Consider the following 19,855-nt stretch of genomic DNA (forward strand, 5'->3'; position numbering starts at 1 on the left):
GGCAGCCCGGAGCGCGCTGGCGGCAGGACGCACTCCTCCCCGCGCGTCTCCCCAGCGCGAACAAGGGTGCTTTGAGAGGCGCGGGGGCGGCGGGGGGGTTCCCGCAAGGGAGGCCACTAGCCCTTTAAGAGGGGAAATTTACTTTGTAATCCGAGCGGATTCCGCGTTTGGGACAGGCGGGAGAAGTTGCAGGTCCCTCCCTCGCAGCACTTTATTTAATATAGTAGTAGCGAGGCGGCGGGCTGGCAGCAGGCTCCGGCTGGGCTGCGCCTCCCTGGCCAGCCCTCGCGGGGACACCATGGGCTCCCGAGAGCGTCCCGCCGCCCCGCTGCCGCTGCTGCCACTGCTGCCACTGCCGCTGCCGCTGCTGCTGCTGCTGCTGCTGCTGGCGGGCCAGCCGAGGCCCCTCCGCGCGGGACCCCCGGCCGGAGGTAAGCCGAACCCGGGGCTCGTCGCCGCTGGGCGAGCAGCGAGGGCCGGGGCACGTCGCGGAGGAGAGCATCCGCGCGGGGCTGCAGCGGGCAGCGAGGGAAGGGGAACGGGGACGAATCGCCCCCGAACCCGGCCAGGCGGGCGGACGGTGCCCAGCCCCGGGGCCGTTCCCGCGCCCTGTCCAGCCGGAGCAGAGCTGCTCTCTGCTGCGGGGCTCTGGGGGCGAGCGGGCAGCTTGTGTGCCATGCTTTCCCGGGAGTTACATGCCGATCTGGAAGCGGGCAGCGGCGCTGGGCGGGATGGGGCTCGCCACCCCGCGACCACAGCAGCCGCGGGGATGCTCCGTTTGCAGCACACGGGACAAAAGCCCTTGAAAAGCAAACACCTTTGCAGCTCCGCAGGAAGCACCGTGCTGCGGGCACGGAGCACGGACACCTCCTCTGGCCCTCGTTTCGGAGAGCCGTGCCTGGGAGGCAGAGCCAGCCCTCCCCAGCCCGGTTTGGCCTTACAACGGTTTCGTCGGCCCCTTCGCCTCCAAGGCGCAGCGGCTTGAACCGTGCACGGTCCCAGAGGGGTGCGGGAGCGCGTCGCAGGCGACGGGTGTCCAGGGCGGAGGCGTCTCCGCAGGTAGCCGGGCCCCGGAGCGCGGGGTTACCTGGGCCGGCTGGCCCCGTTGCCGCCAGGAGGGCGCGCGGAGCTGGGCGGAGGGGTTGCTGCCGGGCGCCGGGTAGGCGGCGAGCAGAGCCCGTGATTTATATCGTTTTCCCCCGGAGCGGCCAGGTTTGACCACACGGCTCCTGGCGCTCGTGTTCGCTGTCTCAGCATCCTCTTGGTGATCCCACAACCCTGTCGCACCCTCCTCCTCCTCCCTGCGCCGGTTCTGCTCGTCCCCTTCCTCCCTCCTCTGCTCCAGGGCAGGGGCAGAGCCGAGGCAGATCCGAGCCTCAGCAGGCTCTGTGGGTCTCATCCTGCTCGGGACAGGTCTGTGCCTTAGCCCGAAACCTCCGAGCATCAACTCGGTGTTCAATGGACCATTTCACTGTGGTTGGCTGCCGTGCACTCGGTTAGCAGCCTCCACGACATGGTCCCGGGCATCAGCCCGTGCCGGGGGCATGGCATCTCTGCCCAGAGCTCTTTGATGCCCCTCTGGGCATGCACGGGGGAAACCGGGATGCACAACAGTGCAGACTGCCTTCGGAAGCGAGGGGGGTTTAGAAAGGACTTTTTTTTCTAACACAAAAAAGTAACAGTTCCCTGAGCAGTTCCTCCTCCCTGGCCCTCCCCCAGCCCTGCGGCCCGAACTCCAGCCAGCAATAGGTGGGAGCAGTCACTGGGGTAGTGGTGGCACTGGGGAGGTGAGGGGCAGCATGGACCGGGACAGGGATCCTCCCACCTCGGACGAAAGCAAAGCCCGGCCCCAGGCTGCCCGGCTGGGGGCTCTGCGCGTCGCAGCAGGGCGCTGAGGACCGAGGCACAAGGCACCGGCGCCGCGTGGGCGCAGGGCAGCTGCCCGGCTGGAGCGGCGGCCGCGGTGCAAGCCCATGGGGCTCCTCCTAGGGTGATGCACAAGCTCAGCAGGCAGCAACGAAGGCTCCCGTGCGTCTCCCACCTCCACCAGCGGCAGGGAGCCGTTTCTGGGCGGCAGTCGCGAACCCGCACAGCGGTGTCCCGACCGAGCCAGCCATCACCTCCTCCTCGGAAAGCATCTTGCCGTCAGCTGTTTTGCCGCCTGATGGGCTCCTCAGATGGGCCCTCACTTGATTTCCACGTGCTGGCGCCAAACGCCGCACCAGCCCCTCCAGCTGCGTCCCAGGCCTGCAGGGAGCTCCCGCCACCCAACCCGCGACAGCGCTGTCTGGCGGGGCCGGGCTGGGCCTGCTTCCCGCCTCCAATAGCCGTATCCCCTCGGCCGCCCCACGAAAGCCCAGCAGGTTCTTGTCTTCCATGACACCAGAGAGCCCGTTCTTGCCAGCAGAAATGTCAGAAGGAACAAACAAGACTGTTCATTCTCCCCTTTTTGGAAATGGAAGAATTTCAGGGTTAATGCGGAAAGAAACCCAGGACATTTGCAAAGCAATTAAAAGCTTCCTGAGAAATTTTGCAAAAGAAAGGCTGCCTTGAGCTTTCTTTGTCTCAATGTTTTCTAAATGAGTTATTGACCATGTGTAGTCTTTTGCTTCCCAACCATTTTCTGCATCTGAGTCCATGTCGGTGCAGGACAAGGATTATGCTCGTGCCCAGCCTTGCAAGAGCCCTCAGCACCTAGGACGTCCCTGCAGGTTTCCTGCTGTCCCTGTTCCCTTCCCCAAGAGGAGGTGACCTCCCAGGATACGCTCCTCTCCATTCCTCCGGGCTCTCTTTTCCTCTCTTCCTTTTTCATGCACCAAAATATTACGATGCCTGGCAAGCCAAGTGGAAAAAATCTCTTTTGTTACTGAACAAAGTGGTCTTCTTCCTTCCAGCGCTGACCTTTAGATCCTGGACAGGGATCTAACCACGCAGCGCTGATACCTACTTCTCCATCCCAGATGGCTCCAGGGGCTCCCCTGGCACTCTCGGAGGTGTTTCGTAGCGCAAACACCTTTATCGTTTCCAAGATACACAGCATCGCCAGACGGCTGCTGCCAGGTTTGAACACACTGCGGATGTTTAGCCAGTAGCTCTCACTTCTTTGCACAACTGCGCAGTTTCAGACTTCGAGGGCGCTCAGCTTGGCCCGGCAGCCCCGTGTGCCGGGTGAGCAGGAGGATGGGTTTAGGGAAGAGCTGCGTTCATAGCCAGGAGTGCCTGATGCGCGGTGTGTTCGGGAGCGTAGCTGTGGTGGAGGATGCCCTCCAGCATGCGGTGGCATGACGGCAAAGGAAGAACGTGAACAGACGGGCTCCTTGGCCCCCAGGCTGGCTACAGGGACAGAGACGGGCTCATGGTTAGAGGCAGAGCCTGCGTCTCGCATTACCTCCTAACCCACGATGGGGGCCCGGGCGTTCTGCCCACCCCAAAGTGGAAAGAGGCACCATGCATATCAACAAAGAAAAGATTATATCAAAAAGAGAAAACACTCGTAAAACTTCTCCTCTTGACATCTGAGTGTGAAGCTTTAGTAAACTGTTTTTGAACAGACAGAACAGCTCAGCTCTCCACCAGTTTCCAGTGAGGCCACACATATGCTGAATTCCCCTTTCCTCAAAAGCCTTCTTGCAGAGGTTTTTTTAATGAGGATGGATCCGGGGGCATAAGACCCTGATAACAAAGCAGATTCCTAGGGTCCCTGCAAGGCGTGTTCACAGTCAGCTTCCAGGACTGACTAGCTGGGGACCAGAGGAACAGCAAATGCAATGCCAGAGTCTCCAACAATGCCAGCAGTCACCGCTGACTGTGCCCGGTGGGACCTGGGAGCCCAGGCGGGACCCCCTGCAATGCAGGCTCTTGATTAGACCAGGGTGCCACCATCCGCCCCAGCCAAGGCTCACGCTATCCCAACCCGGACTGCTTGGGAGCCAGTGAGGGCAGAATTTGGACCACTGCATGTCCTGAGAAAGATGTCTTGAAATAGTCTGAGCTCATGCCTTGGTAAGCAATGTGTTGGAAGAAAAACACCTCCAGGACTCCTCACGCACAGACGTGGCTCCTGAAGAGGCTGGGGAAGGGCTCCCATGGCACAGGGGCTCGTGGCTGTCAAGGGTGATGCAGGTGTCAAGCCAGGGCTGAAGCGACACCAACTCTCAGCAGCAAAACCATCCAAGTCAGCGTCCACGGACAGCTCCAGGCTCTGAAGTTGGGCACGTGCTCATGCACAATATGGCAGGGCCCCGCTCACCATCTTCACTGTGCTTTTGCAGGACTAGATATGTCCAGCCACCCCTGCATCCACCTGCCTGGGGCTGGCCGGCATCACAGAGAAGTCACAGCAGCGCTTGGTGTTCAATTAAGTGGATGGATAAGGAAAAAGGATGAGCTTCATCTCACTTTGATTTAGCTACCTAGAGGCAAGGCTACTATTTGAAGTCCCTTAGAGGAAATAGAGGAGATAGCTGTCCCCATCGCTCTCCTGGGACCATAGGGACAACCTGCGACGTGTAACCTGTGAATGGCCAGTGTGTGATGGACCTCATTCGAGCCCCACGCCCAACCTTGCCCCCGCGGCGTTGCCTCCCGGCGAGGCTGGGTCCCTTCCGCCCGGCGCAGGCTGGCAAGGAGCTAGCCCACATTAATGGCACCAGGGAGTTGTCTCAGATATTCCTCTCAGCTACTTTTGGAAATCTAAACGGTTTATTCATACTTTCTCGTTGTAAATGCTCCACATGTTTTGAGGTCATAGTTCCAAGCATCTGGTAAAGTTTCCAGCTGATGGGAAAGAACAGGAAAAAGTATGAAAGAGGGAGAATGCAAACTGGTATCGTGGGAATCGTGGAGGAATATTCTTGTCTCACTCTTATATTTAGCAACAGAAGGCTGCAGGCAAATACATAATAAGCACGGTCCTCAAAGATAGCAGCACAGGGTTAACCTCAGCCTCGAGTAACTAACGTCAGGTTGAGGGCTGGACAGTAACACAACTTCATAGGCTTTAGGCTAATGTTGTCTCTGTGCCTAAATTAAGCTCAAAGCACAGACTGTTCACAACAGGCGTTGAATCCAGCCCAGCACTTTGGCTCCCAGGGGCCGCTCTCTGAGTCCTTTCCAGGTGTCTAAAGAAATCCGGGCTCAAGCTTTCTCCTTTTTGGGAATCCAGACGCCCCGAGCATTAGCGCCATCGTGGCTTTCATCAGCCCACATTCTTCAGCTGGGAAAGTCCTGGAAACTCCTCGGCTCATGTTTTTTTACTGCACAAACGAGACGCGGGTGCTGCCTGGATGTCCCCTGGTGGGTATGGGAAAACGTGCCAGAAGTGACCCCAGAAGCAATGCGGCTGCCCCTGGACAGCCGCTCCATGGCTCTGCCAGCAGGAGCGTGTGGCAGGTTTGCCTGTAACGCAGCCCAGGTTTCAATCCACCCCCCTTACTGTTCTGTGTCTCCAAACTGCCTGCAGACACGGAGCAAGGAAGGCACCCATCAGAGGCCCCTCATTCCCAAACTGCACCTTCCTCCAGCCATCTGCATCTTTCCTGGCACTGCGGCAATGCAGCGTTGCAGCCTGAGGCAACGGTGGCCGTGACGCTCGCTGTAGCTTTATAAGGGCTCAGCTGCAGTTTAAGGTCTGTGTTGGCAATGGGGTGTCCATCACAGTTTTGCCAGGGTAAATGCAACAGAAAAACTAAAATCAAGAGAAATGTGTTAATAATCTTTCTTCCTGAACTGCAGTGAAGGTAGAAAGAAGACAGTCCCTTGTGATGTTTATTTTACTTGTAAAGTTTGCAAAAGCACTCAAAGCTTTTTGTTAATGGGCAGGAACTGGAGAAAGAGGAAGCTCTAGAAAGCAGCCTTAAATAAGAAAGAAAGTAGTTATCTAACTGCTTTCAAACACATAGATCTTCAGCCATGCCTCAGCTTACCAGATCAGGGAGTTAGTTAGCCGTGCATCAGCTGGAAGCTGTTCCTGCCAGTTTGCGGACACACACACACACACACGCACGCACACGCACGCACTGCCTCACGAATGCCAAGCGGTTTCTGCAGGTATAAATACTTAACCAGAAGTGCTTGCGTCTGTGCGCGTTGTCTGAGTGCCTCTACGTGAGCACGTCCTTGCATGTTTGGATCTGCTTGCTTGAGTGTCTGTTGACAGGGTCCTGAAGCTGCAAAGACCTGATCCAAATCTAGTCCAGATTTTGGGCACTCGCATGAGCAGAGAACATGCTTTGTCCTATTCCAAAGATAAGGGCTATTGTGCAAAATAGAAACCAGCATCAGGACACCCCAGGATGCTGCAAAATTGGGCTTAAGACCACATAAGTAGGCTTTCCGCAATACTCCAGCAGTTCCACTTCCAGACCTAGCTTTTCCAAATCCAAGGACAGGCAGAAGTCGGGTTTGGTTTGAGTTTGGGGCAGTTTGGGCCACAGTTTGTTAAAATGAGTTTCCCTGTCTGGGATACCAGGTCTGGCAATGCTGTGTGTGCTGCTCGGCTTTTGGGGGGGGGAAAAGGTCAGCTCCAGCTAAGGTCGCCGAGCTGTTGCCAGCCGAGCCGGCACCGGGGGCAGACGCTAAGCAAAAGGAGCAGAGACTGGGCCAAATCAGCAGGAGACCAAGGAAGGCTGGGCAGATATGAAGGAGCAAAATGCTTTGAGATGGAGTTTTGGGATGGAGCTTTGGGAAATTCCTTTTCCTGGAGGAGACCAGCAATCTCCTGCCCTTCTCCCAGGCATTTCGGTAGTATCAAATAGGGACTGAGCCATGTGTACTGGCTTGCAAAAACTGCTTCACTGCCATCCGTCTCTCAGAACAGACCCTCCAAGCATCCGTCTACCAGCTGATAGAGAGGTGGGGCGAAAGACCGCGGCCCTGTTTATGCCCCATGCCCCATATCCCAGATTCAAGAGTGTGATAAGTTCGTATTTTCCATTCCTTCCTCTCTCTCCTTCTGGGTGTGTCGCATGTTCCAGTTTTGCAGCACTCCATGTAATACCACTGGGTATTGCAGTGTGCTGAACGGTTGCTCTTGGCTGCCTGACAGACAGACAGACAGTAGCAGACAGAAAAGCATCCTGGGGAAGGGAGGGCATCGCTAAAAATTGACGGGAGCAGAGCAGGTCATGGGGAGAACCGCACAGATTCAAGGTGGTGGGGCCCATCACATGCCTCCGCCTGAAGAAATGATAAAAGTAACATTCATCCCTCACCGTGCCGTAGAGCTCCAAACTCCCAGCACGACACCATGACTCACGGGTTATTAAAGGAGCCTTTATGGGCAATGAGTCAGTTAGGAATGGGGCTGGTGACTATTTTTTTCTTCTTTTGCCCAAATCTTGGGTTTTTTAGGGTGGTTGTTTTTCCTTCCTTCTGCGGGTGGGTGGAGGAGCCCTTCTGGAGAGGGAAGGTGGGGTCTCCACCGCCGCCTGCACACACCTCCGGCGTCTGGCCGTGCCACTTCAGCCTACGACAGTGTTTTTGTGGGTTGTGTGAATCAGATCCTCCAGATGTTTGAGGTGGTTTGGGCATTGCTGGTTATTTTGGCTAATTTTCACAGCAAAGGTTACTCTGTTTTGTCCCCTCCCTCCTGTGCCTGTAGGAGGGGGTTGCTCTTGTCAATTCGATGCTGGAGCTGGATGCTCATCTCCGCTGGTGTTCCCAGGGTGAACACCTGCATTAGCTTAGCCCTGGCACTAGGAATGATACTGGCCAGTGTTGCAGGGCCGCAGCCCGGCTGACGAGCCGCCGGGGCTGATTCACAGGGCTCCGTGCCGTGGGGGTGGATGCCCTGTGACTAGTTCCCTGGTGCCACCTCCGGGAATCCTGCTCTGGCTGAGGTGGTCATGACCTGGCAAAGACCTGGGCAAAGACCTGGACAGGGTGGTGGGCAGCCCACTGCGGCTGGCTCTGTTGGAGCAGGGGTTTTGGGCTAGATGGTCTCCAAAGGTCCTTTCCAACCTCAGCCGTGCTGTGGCTCTGTGATTCTGGGTCCAAGGTGCTGTGGCACAGCCAGTCTCATACGGCGTGAACGGCGCCCGGCTCAGCAAGGTGCCAAGTTAGGCAGGAAGAAGCAGGTTTGCAGTGACTACAAACCCAACTTTCTATTCAAGTTACGTAGTCTTGCTATCACCACCCTCTAGATTATTTTATTTTTCACATGGGGAATAGCTAAGCTCAGTTCTCTGGTTTCAGTGGAGAGCTCTTCCTCCTTAGACCAGGCAGAGATCTGACCCAGGACAGAGGAGCTGCCAGGAAAAATTCCCATCGCCTTCTTCCTTGCGCTACTCCCACTCCCGCCCCGAGGATTCGTGTCAGTGGATCCATTCCCTGGAGCCAATTCCTAGCTCCCCAGGTGACCTGTGGCTCTAATGGGCCAGGGAAGGACGGGGATCGCAACAACCCAGAGCTCGTTAGCAGCCGGGTCATTTTCCATCTGTTAATGAGCTGTGAAAATGAAAGACCTCCCTAGTGCCCATCCAAAGACAAGAAGCTCCTGGTACACGTGAGAACGAGGGGTTTCAGGGGCTCCCGGCCCGCGGGGAATTGGGAGGAATTTTCTGTTTCCTTCCCTGCCTGGTCCTCAGCGACACATAGATCCTCCGGCTTCACTTCAGCCAGGCTCGGAGGTTTTATATATCCTGTCCCACAGAATTTCTGGGTCCACTGGGTCATTTCCTCTGGGAACCAGGGCGGAGGAGGCTGAGAGAGGAAAGTTTTGGCCCGAGGTAGATGTGGCTGAGAAAAGCCTTCTGTGCTGCCCGCAGCCTGAGAGGGGATGTATACGCACACTTCCACACCCCCGCAGGCTCGCACGTCCAGGCCTCTCCACATATACGTTCACCCGGCACTATAAATAGAGGGCGGGCAAGCAGGCATTTATTTTCTCTATAAACATAACCCCTCGGCTTGTTTCTCATAGACAGAAGAGCTATAAGGATAATAAATTCTGGTCTTGGGAGGAATAGGCAGGGCGGGGAGGGGGACCTCTTTGAGAGGCATGAGGAGAAGGGAAGGGAAGGGAAGGGAAGGGAAGGGAAGGGAAGGGAAGGGAAGGGAAGGGAAGGGAAGGGAAGGGAAGGGAAGGGAAGGGAAGGGAAGGGAAGGGAAGGGAAGGGAAGGGAAGGGAAGGGAAGAGAAGAGAAGAGAAGAGAAGAGAAGAGAAGAGAAGAGAAGAGAAGAGAAGAGAAGAGAGAAAATTCAGGGATTTTTGCTGCTGAAAGGGGGAAAAAAAAAATCCTTTGCAGTTAGAGCTGCCAGGCTGGACCAACAGACAGACAGTTCAGTGTATATCGCACACAGAAGGACAAAAAATACCCTCTTCTTCTTTCTTTCCCTTTCCGTGCTGCAGCCCTCCCTCCCCATCCATGCAGACGGACTTTCTCTCCGCCTCGCAGCACCTGGGAAAGCCCTTCCCGGACGCGGGCCTTGTGCCCCACTGGACACGGATGCCAGGGGCTCCGGGCGACGCTGGCCGAGCTCCCCCGGCGCTGCACGCTTCCCAGCGCCTTCCCCCAGCCCCGATGGAGTCTGAAATGAAGCCCAGCAGGTAGCTCCTGGCAGAGCTTCACGCGCTCCCTCCGTGTGCCTGCCTGTTCGCTTTTCTTTCACGCATCTTTTCCCCCTTCCCCGACGCTGGCTGATAAGTCCCCCCTCGTCTTGGCACTTCCCAGGCAGTCTGCTACACGCAGGGCTGGGAGAGGGCCGAGCTGGAGCCGGGGCGAGTGGAAACGGGCCCCTCTCCAGCAAAGCCGTTGCTGTTTGTTTACACCAGGCAGGGATCGCTCCGGTAACGTTTAGCCATTCCAGGGATGCTTTTGAACATCGCCTGGCTTTGCTCTCCTGGTCCTTAAGCTGTGTCCTGGGAGGACACCTTCCCACCCGCCACCCCAGCTGGGCTGGGGAGAGGTTGGGAGTTGGGGACCGGGTGTCCTGGGGTCGGTCAGCCCAGGAGGTGCAGGGACGGGATTTGGGGAGAGGATCTGGGGGCCCGGCTGGTGGGATCTGTTCAAAGTGGTCACCAGGTCCCAGATGACCTTGCCTCCCAGCTCCTTCTCCTAAGCCCTTCCCTCGAGGTCCCCCTGCTGACCCTGCTCTCCGCAGCGCCCAGGCATGGTCCAGGCCCCTCGTTCCCACCTTGAAGCACCTTAAAAGTTGTGGGTGAGCACGGAGGAGGAGAGATGAGCCACAGCGGGGACTTTGTGCGGGCATGGCCAGCCTGGCCTGCGTCGTGCACCCTTCCGCAGCCGCGCAAATCTCCTGCCCCAAGCTGCCCACCGCAGCACGGCCGCTGCTCTGCCGGCCCGCAGCCCGGCGCGCGGCAAAAGCCCGGAGACGGCCACCGCGCGTGGGCTGCCCCCCCGGCACGCTCGGCTTTGCCGCACGCCACTAAGTCAGGGCCCCGTCGGGCTCCTCTCGACTCCCCATCAGCTTGCTGGCGCCGCGAATGCAAAGCCGGTGGGACCCCGTTTTGCAGAGGGCTGGTGGCAAGACCATCCGGGAGCTTGTGGGTCACATCTATCCATCCCCCGGTGGCCACAAGGGCCTGAGACTTCTGCTGAAATGGACAGCCCCACGTGAAGGCCACCACGTTCGGGCGGGTGCGATGTCCCCCGTGCAGTCAAATGCACGGTGCCCGCTCCGGACGGGGGTCTTTCGCCGGCCCCTGGCAGCTGCCTGTGCAGGGGCGGATGGCCGCAGGCAGCGCTGAGCACGCCGGGCAGGGACCGCTGCGGCAGCGCCGGCCAGCATGTGCAGGGTGGAGTCGGGAAAATCGTCCGGCCAAAAAGAGAGAGATGGCCTGAGAGAAAGAAGGAAAGAAAGAAAAGAAAAAAAAAGAACAAAACCCGTCTTGGGATGGTTTGGAAACCACGTCCTCTGGGGCTGATACAATCTTTCCAAGCCAACTTCTGCTGGCAGCCGGGCGCCTCCGTGAGCCTGAGTCACGCTGCAGGGGACGTCACAAAAGCCCCATTTAGCCTCCCGCTTCCCCCAAAACCTCCCACTTTCTCTCCCCCTTCTTCTCCCAGAGCAACAACTCCAACCACCGCTTCCAACTCGGGCTTATTTCCTAAGTCCCTCCAGAGTCCTTCAGCCACATGTAATTAAAACCCTTCATCTCTGCCTGCCGCTCACGCGGGGGGAGCCGCTCCAGCGCAGGCGCAGGCGCAGGCAGATGTCGGTGCGGGCACCCTGGAAAAGCTTCCCGCGGGCCTCGGGGATGCCACCCCTCGGCACGCATCCCGCTGCCCACGCGGACACACGGACGCTGTGGATGCATCCCCTCCAGCCCCCGGCCCGCCGCGGGGATGTGGAACACGTGCGCAGGACATGCTCTGCCAGATGCATGCACGTTGTGCTGCAAAGGCCGCCGGGTTTGCCAGCATTTCCCTACACGGCTCCCTCCCCCCTCGCAAAAAAGCTGGTTTTGTTTAACTCCAGAGCAATTGCAGCGGTCGGGGGTTTGTGTGCGCCGTGCTGCCGCCCGAGCGGGGGGTGTCCCGCACCGCTGCACACGGGCACCCCGCGGCCGGGGGGTCCTGAGACGCTGGGAGGTCCCAGCACTGGGGGGGGAGGTCAGGCTGGGTTACACCTGCAATTTATCTCGCTTTTTAAGAACAACATGACCTTTGCAAGGGTGACCCAGCCAGATGTGCCACCACCGCGGCGGCGGCTTTCGTGCCAGATAGGGGCTTCGTACCCGTCCCTCCCCGGCTTCGCGTCTGGCAGGGCAGAGGGTGCAGGAAATACCATCAGCTCGAGGGCTGCTTGAATCATCGTGAAACCACGCTGGATAAGGCAGGGCTGGAGCGAGACGGCTCCGGCCAAGTCTCCTGGACCCTGCTCCACAGCGTGCAGCTAGCAAAGCAGCGCAGCTCCTCGCTTCTGCGCGGTAACGCCGGGAGGGCGGCGGGCCCGGGGCAGGGCGCCAGGCTCGCCGGGCGGACGCAGCCTGAGCCCGCGCGTCCCCCCGCCAGGTGGGCTGGCCGCGGAGGCACGGCGGGCGCGGGATGAGCAAGGGGCTTGTTTTCGGCCGACCCCGAAGACCGTGGGCTGCAAAAAGGCTGTTTTCTAGTTCAAGCTGTCAGGCAGCAGCCAAGGAGGCCAGGGAAGGAGAGCAGGAGACGGAGGCAGGGAGAGGGGGAACAGCTGGGGAGGGAACCGGAGAGAGAGAGGAACTGGAATAATAAACACAAGCGGAGATTGCAAAGAGGCGCAGGGCAGCCAGAGGTAGCGGGAGCCTCCTCCGGAGCCGGAAAAGGGGTTGCGTGACGCCGGCCACTTTCCTCAAGTGCTTCGCGGCCAGCGGCCCCGGAGAGGCCGGCAGCGGTGCGGCCCTGCATCACAGCCCCTCGGGCCTCCTCGCCGGGAGCCCCGCCACCGTCCCGCGCCGCCGCGTGGAGCCGGCATTCGGGCACACAGCGTGGCTGCCCGCTGCTCCGGAGCCCTTGCGGGCGCCCCCTCCTCCTCGCGGGAAAGCCCCGGCCCGGCCCGGGGCCGCTCGCAGCGCCTGTGTGTGCCTTAGCTGCCCTGCGAGCTGCTGATTTCCTCCCCCGGCCATAAATAAAACCCTTGCATAAACCGAAGGGAATGTGTAACATAACGGAGCCTTTCTCGTGGGGCGGGCAGGGATCTCCCCCTCTCGCGGGGCCTCCCTGCGCTCCCGCTCCCCCTCCGAGGGACGCCCGGCGCGCTGGGGATGCCCGGGACCACGGGACGCAGCCGGCGGCTCCTCCGGGCTCGGCGCTCGAGAGGCCGCAGCGCGGGGCCCCCCACGGCGCCGGCGGGCGGGCTGCTCCTGCGCTCGCCTCCGCGTGCCGGCCGGGAGCAGCCCCGCGCCGGGCGCTCGGCGCTCACCTCCGCCGCGCGAGCCGGGCCGGGAGGGCGCGTTGGCACGCTTTGCTGCCCTTCCCCAGCGAGCCCCAGCCAGGCACCGACCTTGGCATCGCAACGCAGCCCTCTCCCACCCGGGAGCCGCCGGTGCACAGCCGTGCCCCAGGCCCCGGGATCCCCCCCGGCTCCGGGACGTCGTTCCCGGCGGAGCCGGCTAGCGAGAGCGTCCCCGAGGACGGCAGCCCGTGGGCCCTTCGGGGTGCGCTAGGCAGGGGACGAGCAAAGAGGACGCCTCGCACAGAGGCAGCACGCGCAGCGTCCCCAAGCCCGGAGCAGGACGCCCGCGTCTCCTCGCGCCGTCCCAGGGGCCGGAGGGAGCCGGGAGGCTCCTGTCTGGCTCAACTCCCAGGGGAGAAGGTGGATCTGGATGCGGGGCGATCCCGAGCCGTGGCGCCGGCGCGGGCGGCAGCGTCCCTTTGCCAGGACGGCGCGTGGTGTTTGCGCAGCGCTTTCGAACGCGCGGGCTTGGTGCGGCGCAGAGCCGGCTGCGGACGGAGGCAGCTCGCTACCTTATAAAGTCATTAAAAAAAAAAAAACCCTCAGAGGGCCTCGAAACAGGCTGCTGCTGAGGCTGCCAAGGAGGAAAGCACCCGGTGCGGCGGCGGGCCGGCCCTGGGGGTGCTGGGGCAGCCGGGGAGCACCCCGCGGCTGGCGAGGGGCGCCCAGCACACGGGTCCTCTCCGCAGCCTCCCTCCCCCGCTGCTCCGGGAAGCAGGGCGGGAGCGGGAGCCGCGGGAGCCCGGCACGGAGGGGCGGCAGGGCGCGGGGCTCCCCCGGGAAGGGGGCGACCCCCCCGGCACGCGCGCCGCCCCGGCGGCCGCGGACACAGGGCTCCTTGTCGGCTGCTCGGCTCCTCGCCCCGCGTCCGGAAACGGGGCAGCCGGCGCGCTCGGGGCCGCGCCGTGCAAACAGCGCGGCCGCACAAGCCGGCGGCTGTTCGCGGCAACAAGGAGCCTCAGCTCGCCGCCTGTTTTTCCACCGTAAGGAAAACTTGTGCGGCTGGGGCAGGAAACCGCCGCGAACACAGGGCGCCGTTCAGGGCGGCGCGCGGGGCCCCGGTGGCTGTGGGCGCACGCGGCTCTCCTGGCACCGGCTCGCATGCCCTGGGCGCGATTAAGGAGCCGTTTTAATGAACCGCGTTCCCCTCCCTGCAACCACACGTACGCGATAGCCGGGGCCGCACCTGCGTCCCGGCACACACGTGCGCCCGGAGCCTGAATGAAGCCTTGTTGAGCAGCCGCCGCCGCCGCGGCGCCCTGCGCGCTTTCGCCGGGCGCCAGACTTCCACCGCGCTCCGCTGGGGGAAACCCCTTCGGTCCCCCCACCCCGCTCCCACCTCCGGGCTGTGCTCGCCGGCGGCTCGGCCGGTGCCGGGAGCCGGTGCCGGGAAGGGCCGGGTGCTCCCGACCGCACGGGTGCTCCCGTGGGGCCTCCGATGGGGACAGGGACGCGGTGGTGCAGCCCTCACCGGAGACCTGCAAACCTGGGGCGGCCGGACCCCAGCGCCGGTCCCGTCCCGTCCCCCGCAGTCGCCCCGGGGCTTGCACCCCCGAAAGCCCCCGCGGCCCCTGTTTGCACGCCGAGGCTGGGACACACCGTGCCTACCGGGGACGCGGGGCGAGGGGAGGGTGTGGGAACGGTGGGCCTTTCCCGGCCTGCCGAACCCCCGGCCCCCGGAGCGGGACCCGCAGGCACCGGCCGCCCCGGTGAGGAGTCGGGAGCCGGCCTGGGGCGGGCAGCGACGTCCCGGACAAGCCTGGTTCTCCGCAGCCCGCGCCGCAGCTTGCTCCCGCGGCCGCCGAGCCCGGCTGCAGCCGAGCAGCAACCGGCCAAAAAAAGGCAGCTCCCCCACGGAAACGGGCCCGCGGGGGGGACAGGCGCTGCTCCGCGGCTTTGTTGCGGCGGTAACTGAGGCAAACACGGCCACCCGCGAGGGCGGGGGAGTCCCCGGCGCCCAAAAACAGCCGTTCACGAGGCAGAGAGGCCAAAAACGCTGCGTTTGGAGCAGAAGGGGGCCGCGGCCGGGGCGCCCTGGCCCCGCTGGCCCTCGCCTGTGCCGCTGCCGGCGGCGCGCACGGCGGCAGCCCCCGCAGGCGCCCGGGACTGCACGGCACGCACCCGGCCCCGCTTGCTCCTCCGGCCCGGGAGGACAGCACGGCGCGGGGCGTTTCGGAGAGGCCAGCGCCCACCCCGTGTTTTCGCTTCTTCTTTTCTCTCTTTTTTTTTTTTTCCCAATGCAAAAAAAGACGCTGCAGCCTCTAATCTGCTGGCTGCTGGCCGGCTGCTCGGAAAGTGTGAGCGAGGCTCCCGCCGGCTCTTCTATCGGCCTGGCGAGGCGGGAGAGAGCGGCTCCCGGCGGGCCGCTTGGAGCTGGGAACACGCGTTATGAACATAGCTCGGGGGCTGAGCTGCTGGGGACAGGGTGGCCGGGGACGGATGGGGCGCCCGCCCCGAGCCGGAGCCAGGCCGTGGGGCCACGCTCCGGGCCACGGTGCACGCCGACGCTGTTCTGCACATCTGGAAAGGAAGGGCGACTTCGGGCCCGGCTCTAGGGGCAATGCGCCTGCGGTGCGGGCTGGAGAGGACATGAGCCCACTGCAGGCTTAGATTGCTCGGGAACGGCGCTTTCGGGTCGTGGGAGTGAACCCACATGGGGCATCCCGGGGGGGAGAAGGAGGCCGAGCACGAGCCCAAATCGGAGCTGCCTTCCACACAATTCGGGCCGTGCACCATATGCCGCACGCACCAGCAGGCGCAGACCGCCCTCGCCCAAGGGCTGCCCTGCAAACGAGTTCTCCTGCCCCAAACGTGATCCTTTTTTGGCCCTGCTAGTGGAAACAGGGCATTTTCCGGCAGTGACCGGCAGCACATGTCCAGCCCTGGCGAGGGCAGCAGCAGGAGCCAGGACTGCCAACAGATCCTCCGCCAGCGTGAACCACATTTTAAAAAAAGCCCAGAAAGCCATGATTTCCCCTCCTTCTGCAACGCGGAGGACAAGGAAGACAGCAGAAGGACGCGAAAAGCAAAGAATCCCTTGTAAAAGAGCAATAGCGCAGATCACCCAGGCGGGGAGGAAAACAACAGTTGCTTTTTGTTCAGCGTCTCGCCCCGAGCCCGGGGCGCTTCTCCGGAAGAGTCCAACACGCAGCTGGGACGTCTCCTACGACCAGTTTGCTCACACCTGTGTTTGCTAACCCTCGCCCTCCTCCGCTCTGCTTAAACTGTGCTCTCGACCGCCTGCTTCAGGAAGGGAGCGCTGTCTTCGAACAGGCGTTTGCATCGCGGACGGGCTGCGGAGCGGCGGGTGAGAGCGGGCCGGGAATAGGACAGGAAGTCAGGAAGACAAACAGCAGCAGCTCACACTGATGCGACTCGTGTGCTGGAGAAGGATCTCAAAGCCTTGTGGAGCCCGGGCAAGCGTCCCTCCTCCACCAGCAAACAGCAGCGCTCCCCCGGGCATCAGCACTTTCAGTAACTTTTTATTATTGTTGTTTTGAGAGAGAAACAGAAGAAAAGCCTCTCCGGCAGCTTCGGGACATTAAGGCGGGACAGAATGTGCTAGCTGCAAGAACTGCTGGGCCAGGTCCCCTGCCCTGGTACACAGCACACCAGGCTGGCTGCGCAGAACCGTCTCCCCCAGCCTCGGAAACGATTAACGTGGTCCTCAGATCCCCGCTCCTTGTCCCCTTGGGTGTCAGGTCAGGACAGAGGCAAAGGAGTCGCAAGCGGGTTAGGTGCAGGCCCGGCCACAGAGGAAGCCAGGACCCTGCAAAGCTCTCCGGCTCCATGAGAGCAGCCACTCAGAGCCCATCTGAAGGCCACGTTTTTTGGATTAAGAGAAGCCACAAAGCAAAAAACATCAAAAAATCACAGTGGGAGCTGGAGCACAGACTGTGCACTCATGGGGAGAAACCTCTGTGGGAGCCAGAACATAATGTGCATGCAATGTCTCCGGGGGACCAAAATACACTGCCTGCACGTGTGCGTGCATCTCTCTCTGGGGTCTGGAGCACAACCACGTGTGTCCGTGCGGAGAGCAGGGGTGAGGAGGGAGAGCAAAGTTCCCTTTTGCAACACGCTGCAGTGGTTCTGGTCGCAAAATGTTGGGTGGCCAAACGCCGTGGGCACCACCCGGCACGGCAGCCACCGCCCTGTGCCAGAAGGGCCGGCACCACCCAGCAGAGCATGCCAGGGCTGCTTGTTTTCACCAAGACCCCTGGAAGGAGGGAGCGGTTCAGGAGAGGACAGTGACCTTTAATGTCCATGCGAATAATAGCAAAGCTCCTGTGATTCGCTGGCTCAGTCAAAGAGGATGGGGATGCCAAAGCGACACATGCCAACTGCGTGCACAAGAACCAGGAAATGAGCAGGCTTGAGTAAGACATGCTGGCAGCCCTGCCCTGGGCTGAGTAAAAGGCATGGTATTAAAGCAAGCGCTCGATCTTTCCATGCTGCCATTTCATCCCTGCCCAGAGCGGGTGGGGTTACGGCCCTCGCAACGCTCAAGTTCCCCATGCTGGATCGAGAAGGGAAAGTGAAAAGTCAAAGCAGCGAGTGTGTCCCAGCTCTACCTGCGCAATAAGAAAGGCAACCAGGGAAGCAGCTAAAGAAACCACGCACGTGTTTGTTCATGCCCATATCATGCCATGCAAAATGCAGGAGGTTGGTTTCACCCCAGCACCGAATCTCCTTCGCTGCCATCCTCCAAAAAGAGCGAAGGAGAGCCAGCATTCGGGAGGGTGAAGGCAGTGTGACTGAGTCACGCAGCCTATGCTCGGGCTGATTCTGGAAGAAGTCGTGCACATATATAAACTTGAGCATGACAGACCTTATGGATGGTAACCATATGTGGCTTGAAACTGTGTGTGTGTTCACCCCTCGAAACATCCTCCCCACCTTTTTACATCTTGTGGGTCTTTTTAATGTTTATACTTCTTAGTGCAACTGCAGAGTTAACTTTACCGTTGGTTACTCAAAGTTTTGTGGAGCTAGGTAGAACATGCAGCCATGTATCACAGACGCACACCTTTAATGTGTGCTCTGGGGATGGTCGTACAGTGCAGACGCATGCATTCAGCCAGTTAAAAAGTGTGGGCACTCTAAAATCAAGCTGTGCCAGCTCTATGGTTACCCCATGCCTTTAATTCTGCCCTTTTCTGCATATGCACTGTGACACAGTCTTTCATTACACGATCACATGCCATTGCGCTGAGTGCCTCTAATTCTAACGTATACTGGCTGCTGAACACTTTCCAACGGCAGCTTTAAACACTGTATTTGAGTGGAGGTTTTTCTATGGTCTTATATCCACATATGGATCTCATGCACACACATTTATTTCTCCAGCACTGTTGAAGCAGCCACCTTTGGGGTGAATGTCAGCAATGTTTCAACGATGCGGAAAGCCATCGTAAAGTAGTTTAAAATATGGAGTAGGCAGAGCGTGGCCTCAGCTGACACCGCAGAGTTCCCCAGGGCTCACGGAGTGGCGATTCCCCATGTCCTGGGGCCCGGTCACTGTTTGTGCAGTGGAGAGCGGTGATTTGCACCAGCCGGGGAATCTGGCCAGCGCATGACACAGCCACCGCTGGAAGGTTTCGCATTCATCCAAAGAGAGACGGTTGTGGCAGAAGTGGAAAAGACTCGTTAGGCTAACGACTCGCCTCCTAATGCTTGGGAATCTGGCCAGATGACGGCTGCTACCGCATCTGCCCCGGCCAGGCAACGAGAGCGAAGCCCTAAGGGCTGTGCGAGCCGCGACGAACCCAACCCGCGGCCGCGGCGCAGCCCACGGAAACCGCCGCACCTGGGAGAAACGCGCGGGGACAGGCCGGGATCGGGGCCGGGACCGGGACCGGGATCGGGGCCGGGGCCGGGGCAGAGCCGCCGGCCGCTGGCCCCATCTCGTGGCCGTCGGCGGAGGCTGCAGCTCGCCGGCTCCGGCCCTGGTAGCAGCATCCAGGAGGCCCGGTCGCAACTTGGCATCAGTTCCTGGATGATGGGAGTGCAGCCGGGAAATTTGAACTGGCATTTAGGGCTCTTGACTTTTATTATTAACGTCCTTGACTTTCGGCACAAAGGTCCTCTTCGTGGCGGTGGTGAGGACTGAGTGTGTTCCGTAGGTGCATTTGAGTGTTGCCATGCAGCAGTGCCATGTACGAGAGGTGGCTTTGGGCCCAACCGCTCGGCTGGCCAGTCTGGCGCAGGGATTGCAGGGGCAACGGCAACGCAGCAGCAGCCCTTGCACCAGAGACCTTTTGATCCGGGCAGCAGGGCAAACACAGAGCACGGCAGGGGAGGGACTGCTGAGGTGGTCTCAGAGGGGCAGAGACCTGGGAAGGGAACCCTGAATTCATAGTCCCCCTATCCCAGCCACAGCCAGCAAACACACCTGGGGGCGAACAGATGGGTCTTGGGGGAGGTGCTCATGCATCTTTCCTTCTCTGACCCTCTCCTTTTTCTCCCCAGCCTCTTTCTTCGGGGATGGCTACGTGGAGATGCCCCTGGCGGACGCCTCACGCACGGTGCGGCTCCACCTGCAGCTGTACACCAGCCAGCAGAACGGGCTCCTCTTCCTGGCCGCCGGACAGCCCGACCATCTCCTGGTGGAGCTGCGAGCTGGCACCCTGCAGGTCAGCATGGCACCATGAATCCAGCCGCATCCAGCATTTGCTTAAGCGGCAGTGGTTGCCCCAGATTTGGTCGTGGGGCAGATGGGGGAAGAGACCAAGTTCACTTGAGGCAGCCTTGGCTCCTTCCCTGCTCCCTGGCAGTGGAGCGGACCCTCCAGAGCTGATTCAACCCACTTAAATTAGGTTCCTGGTCTGAACTGACCTCTCTCCATTTTTATTTCCTTTGGTTTTAAAAGGACGTACAGGCAGGTTGGCTAGAGTCCATGGGTCAACATTTCTTTTGGTACAAGGATGAGGGAGCAGCACCTGAAACCAGCAGCCAAGAGGGTCAA

General features: G+C 60.6%; 1 protein-coding gene across 1 annotated transcript in view; it reads left to right on the forward strand.

Moving 5' to 3' along the window:
• Nucleotides 1-265: 265 nt before the first annotated feature.
• CSPG4 (chondroitin sulfate proteoglycan 4) overlaps nucleotides 266-19,855 on the forward strand; it is a 36,734-nt gene continuing 17,144 nt past the window's right edge. The window contains exons 1-2 of the mRNA XM_067305621.1: nucleotides 266-431; nucleotides 19,360-19,523. Of these exons, the coding sequence (XP_067161722.1) occupies nucleotides 299-431; nucleotides 19,360-19,523 (297 nt within the window). The 5' untranslated portion in view covers nucleotides 266-298. The remainder of the gene's footprint in view (nucleotides 432-19,359; nucleotides 19,524-19,855) is intronic.

The sequence above is a fragment of the Apteryx mantelli genome, chromosome 15, assembly GCF_036417845.1.
Source record: "Apteryx mantelli isolate bAptMan1 chromosome 15, bAptMan1.hap1, whole genome shotgun sequence".
Taxonomy (NCBI): Eukaryota; Metazoa; Chordata; class Aves; order Apterygiformes; family Apterygidae; genus Apteryx; species Apteryx mantelli.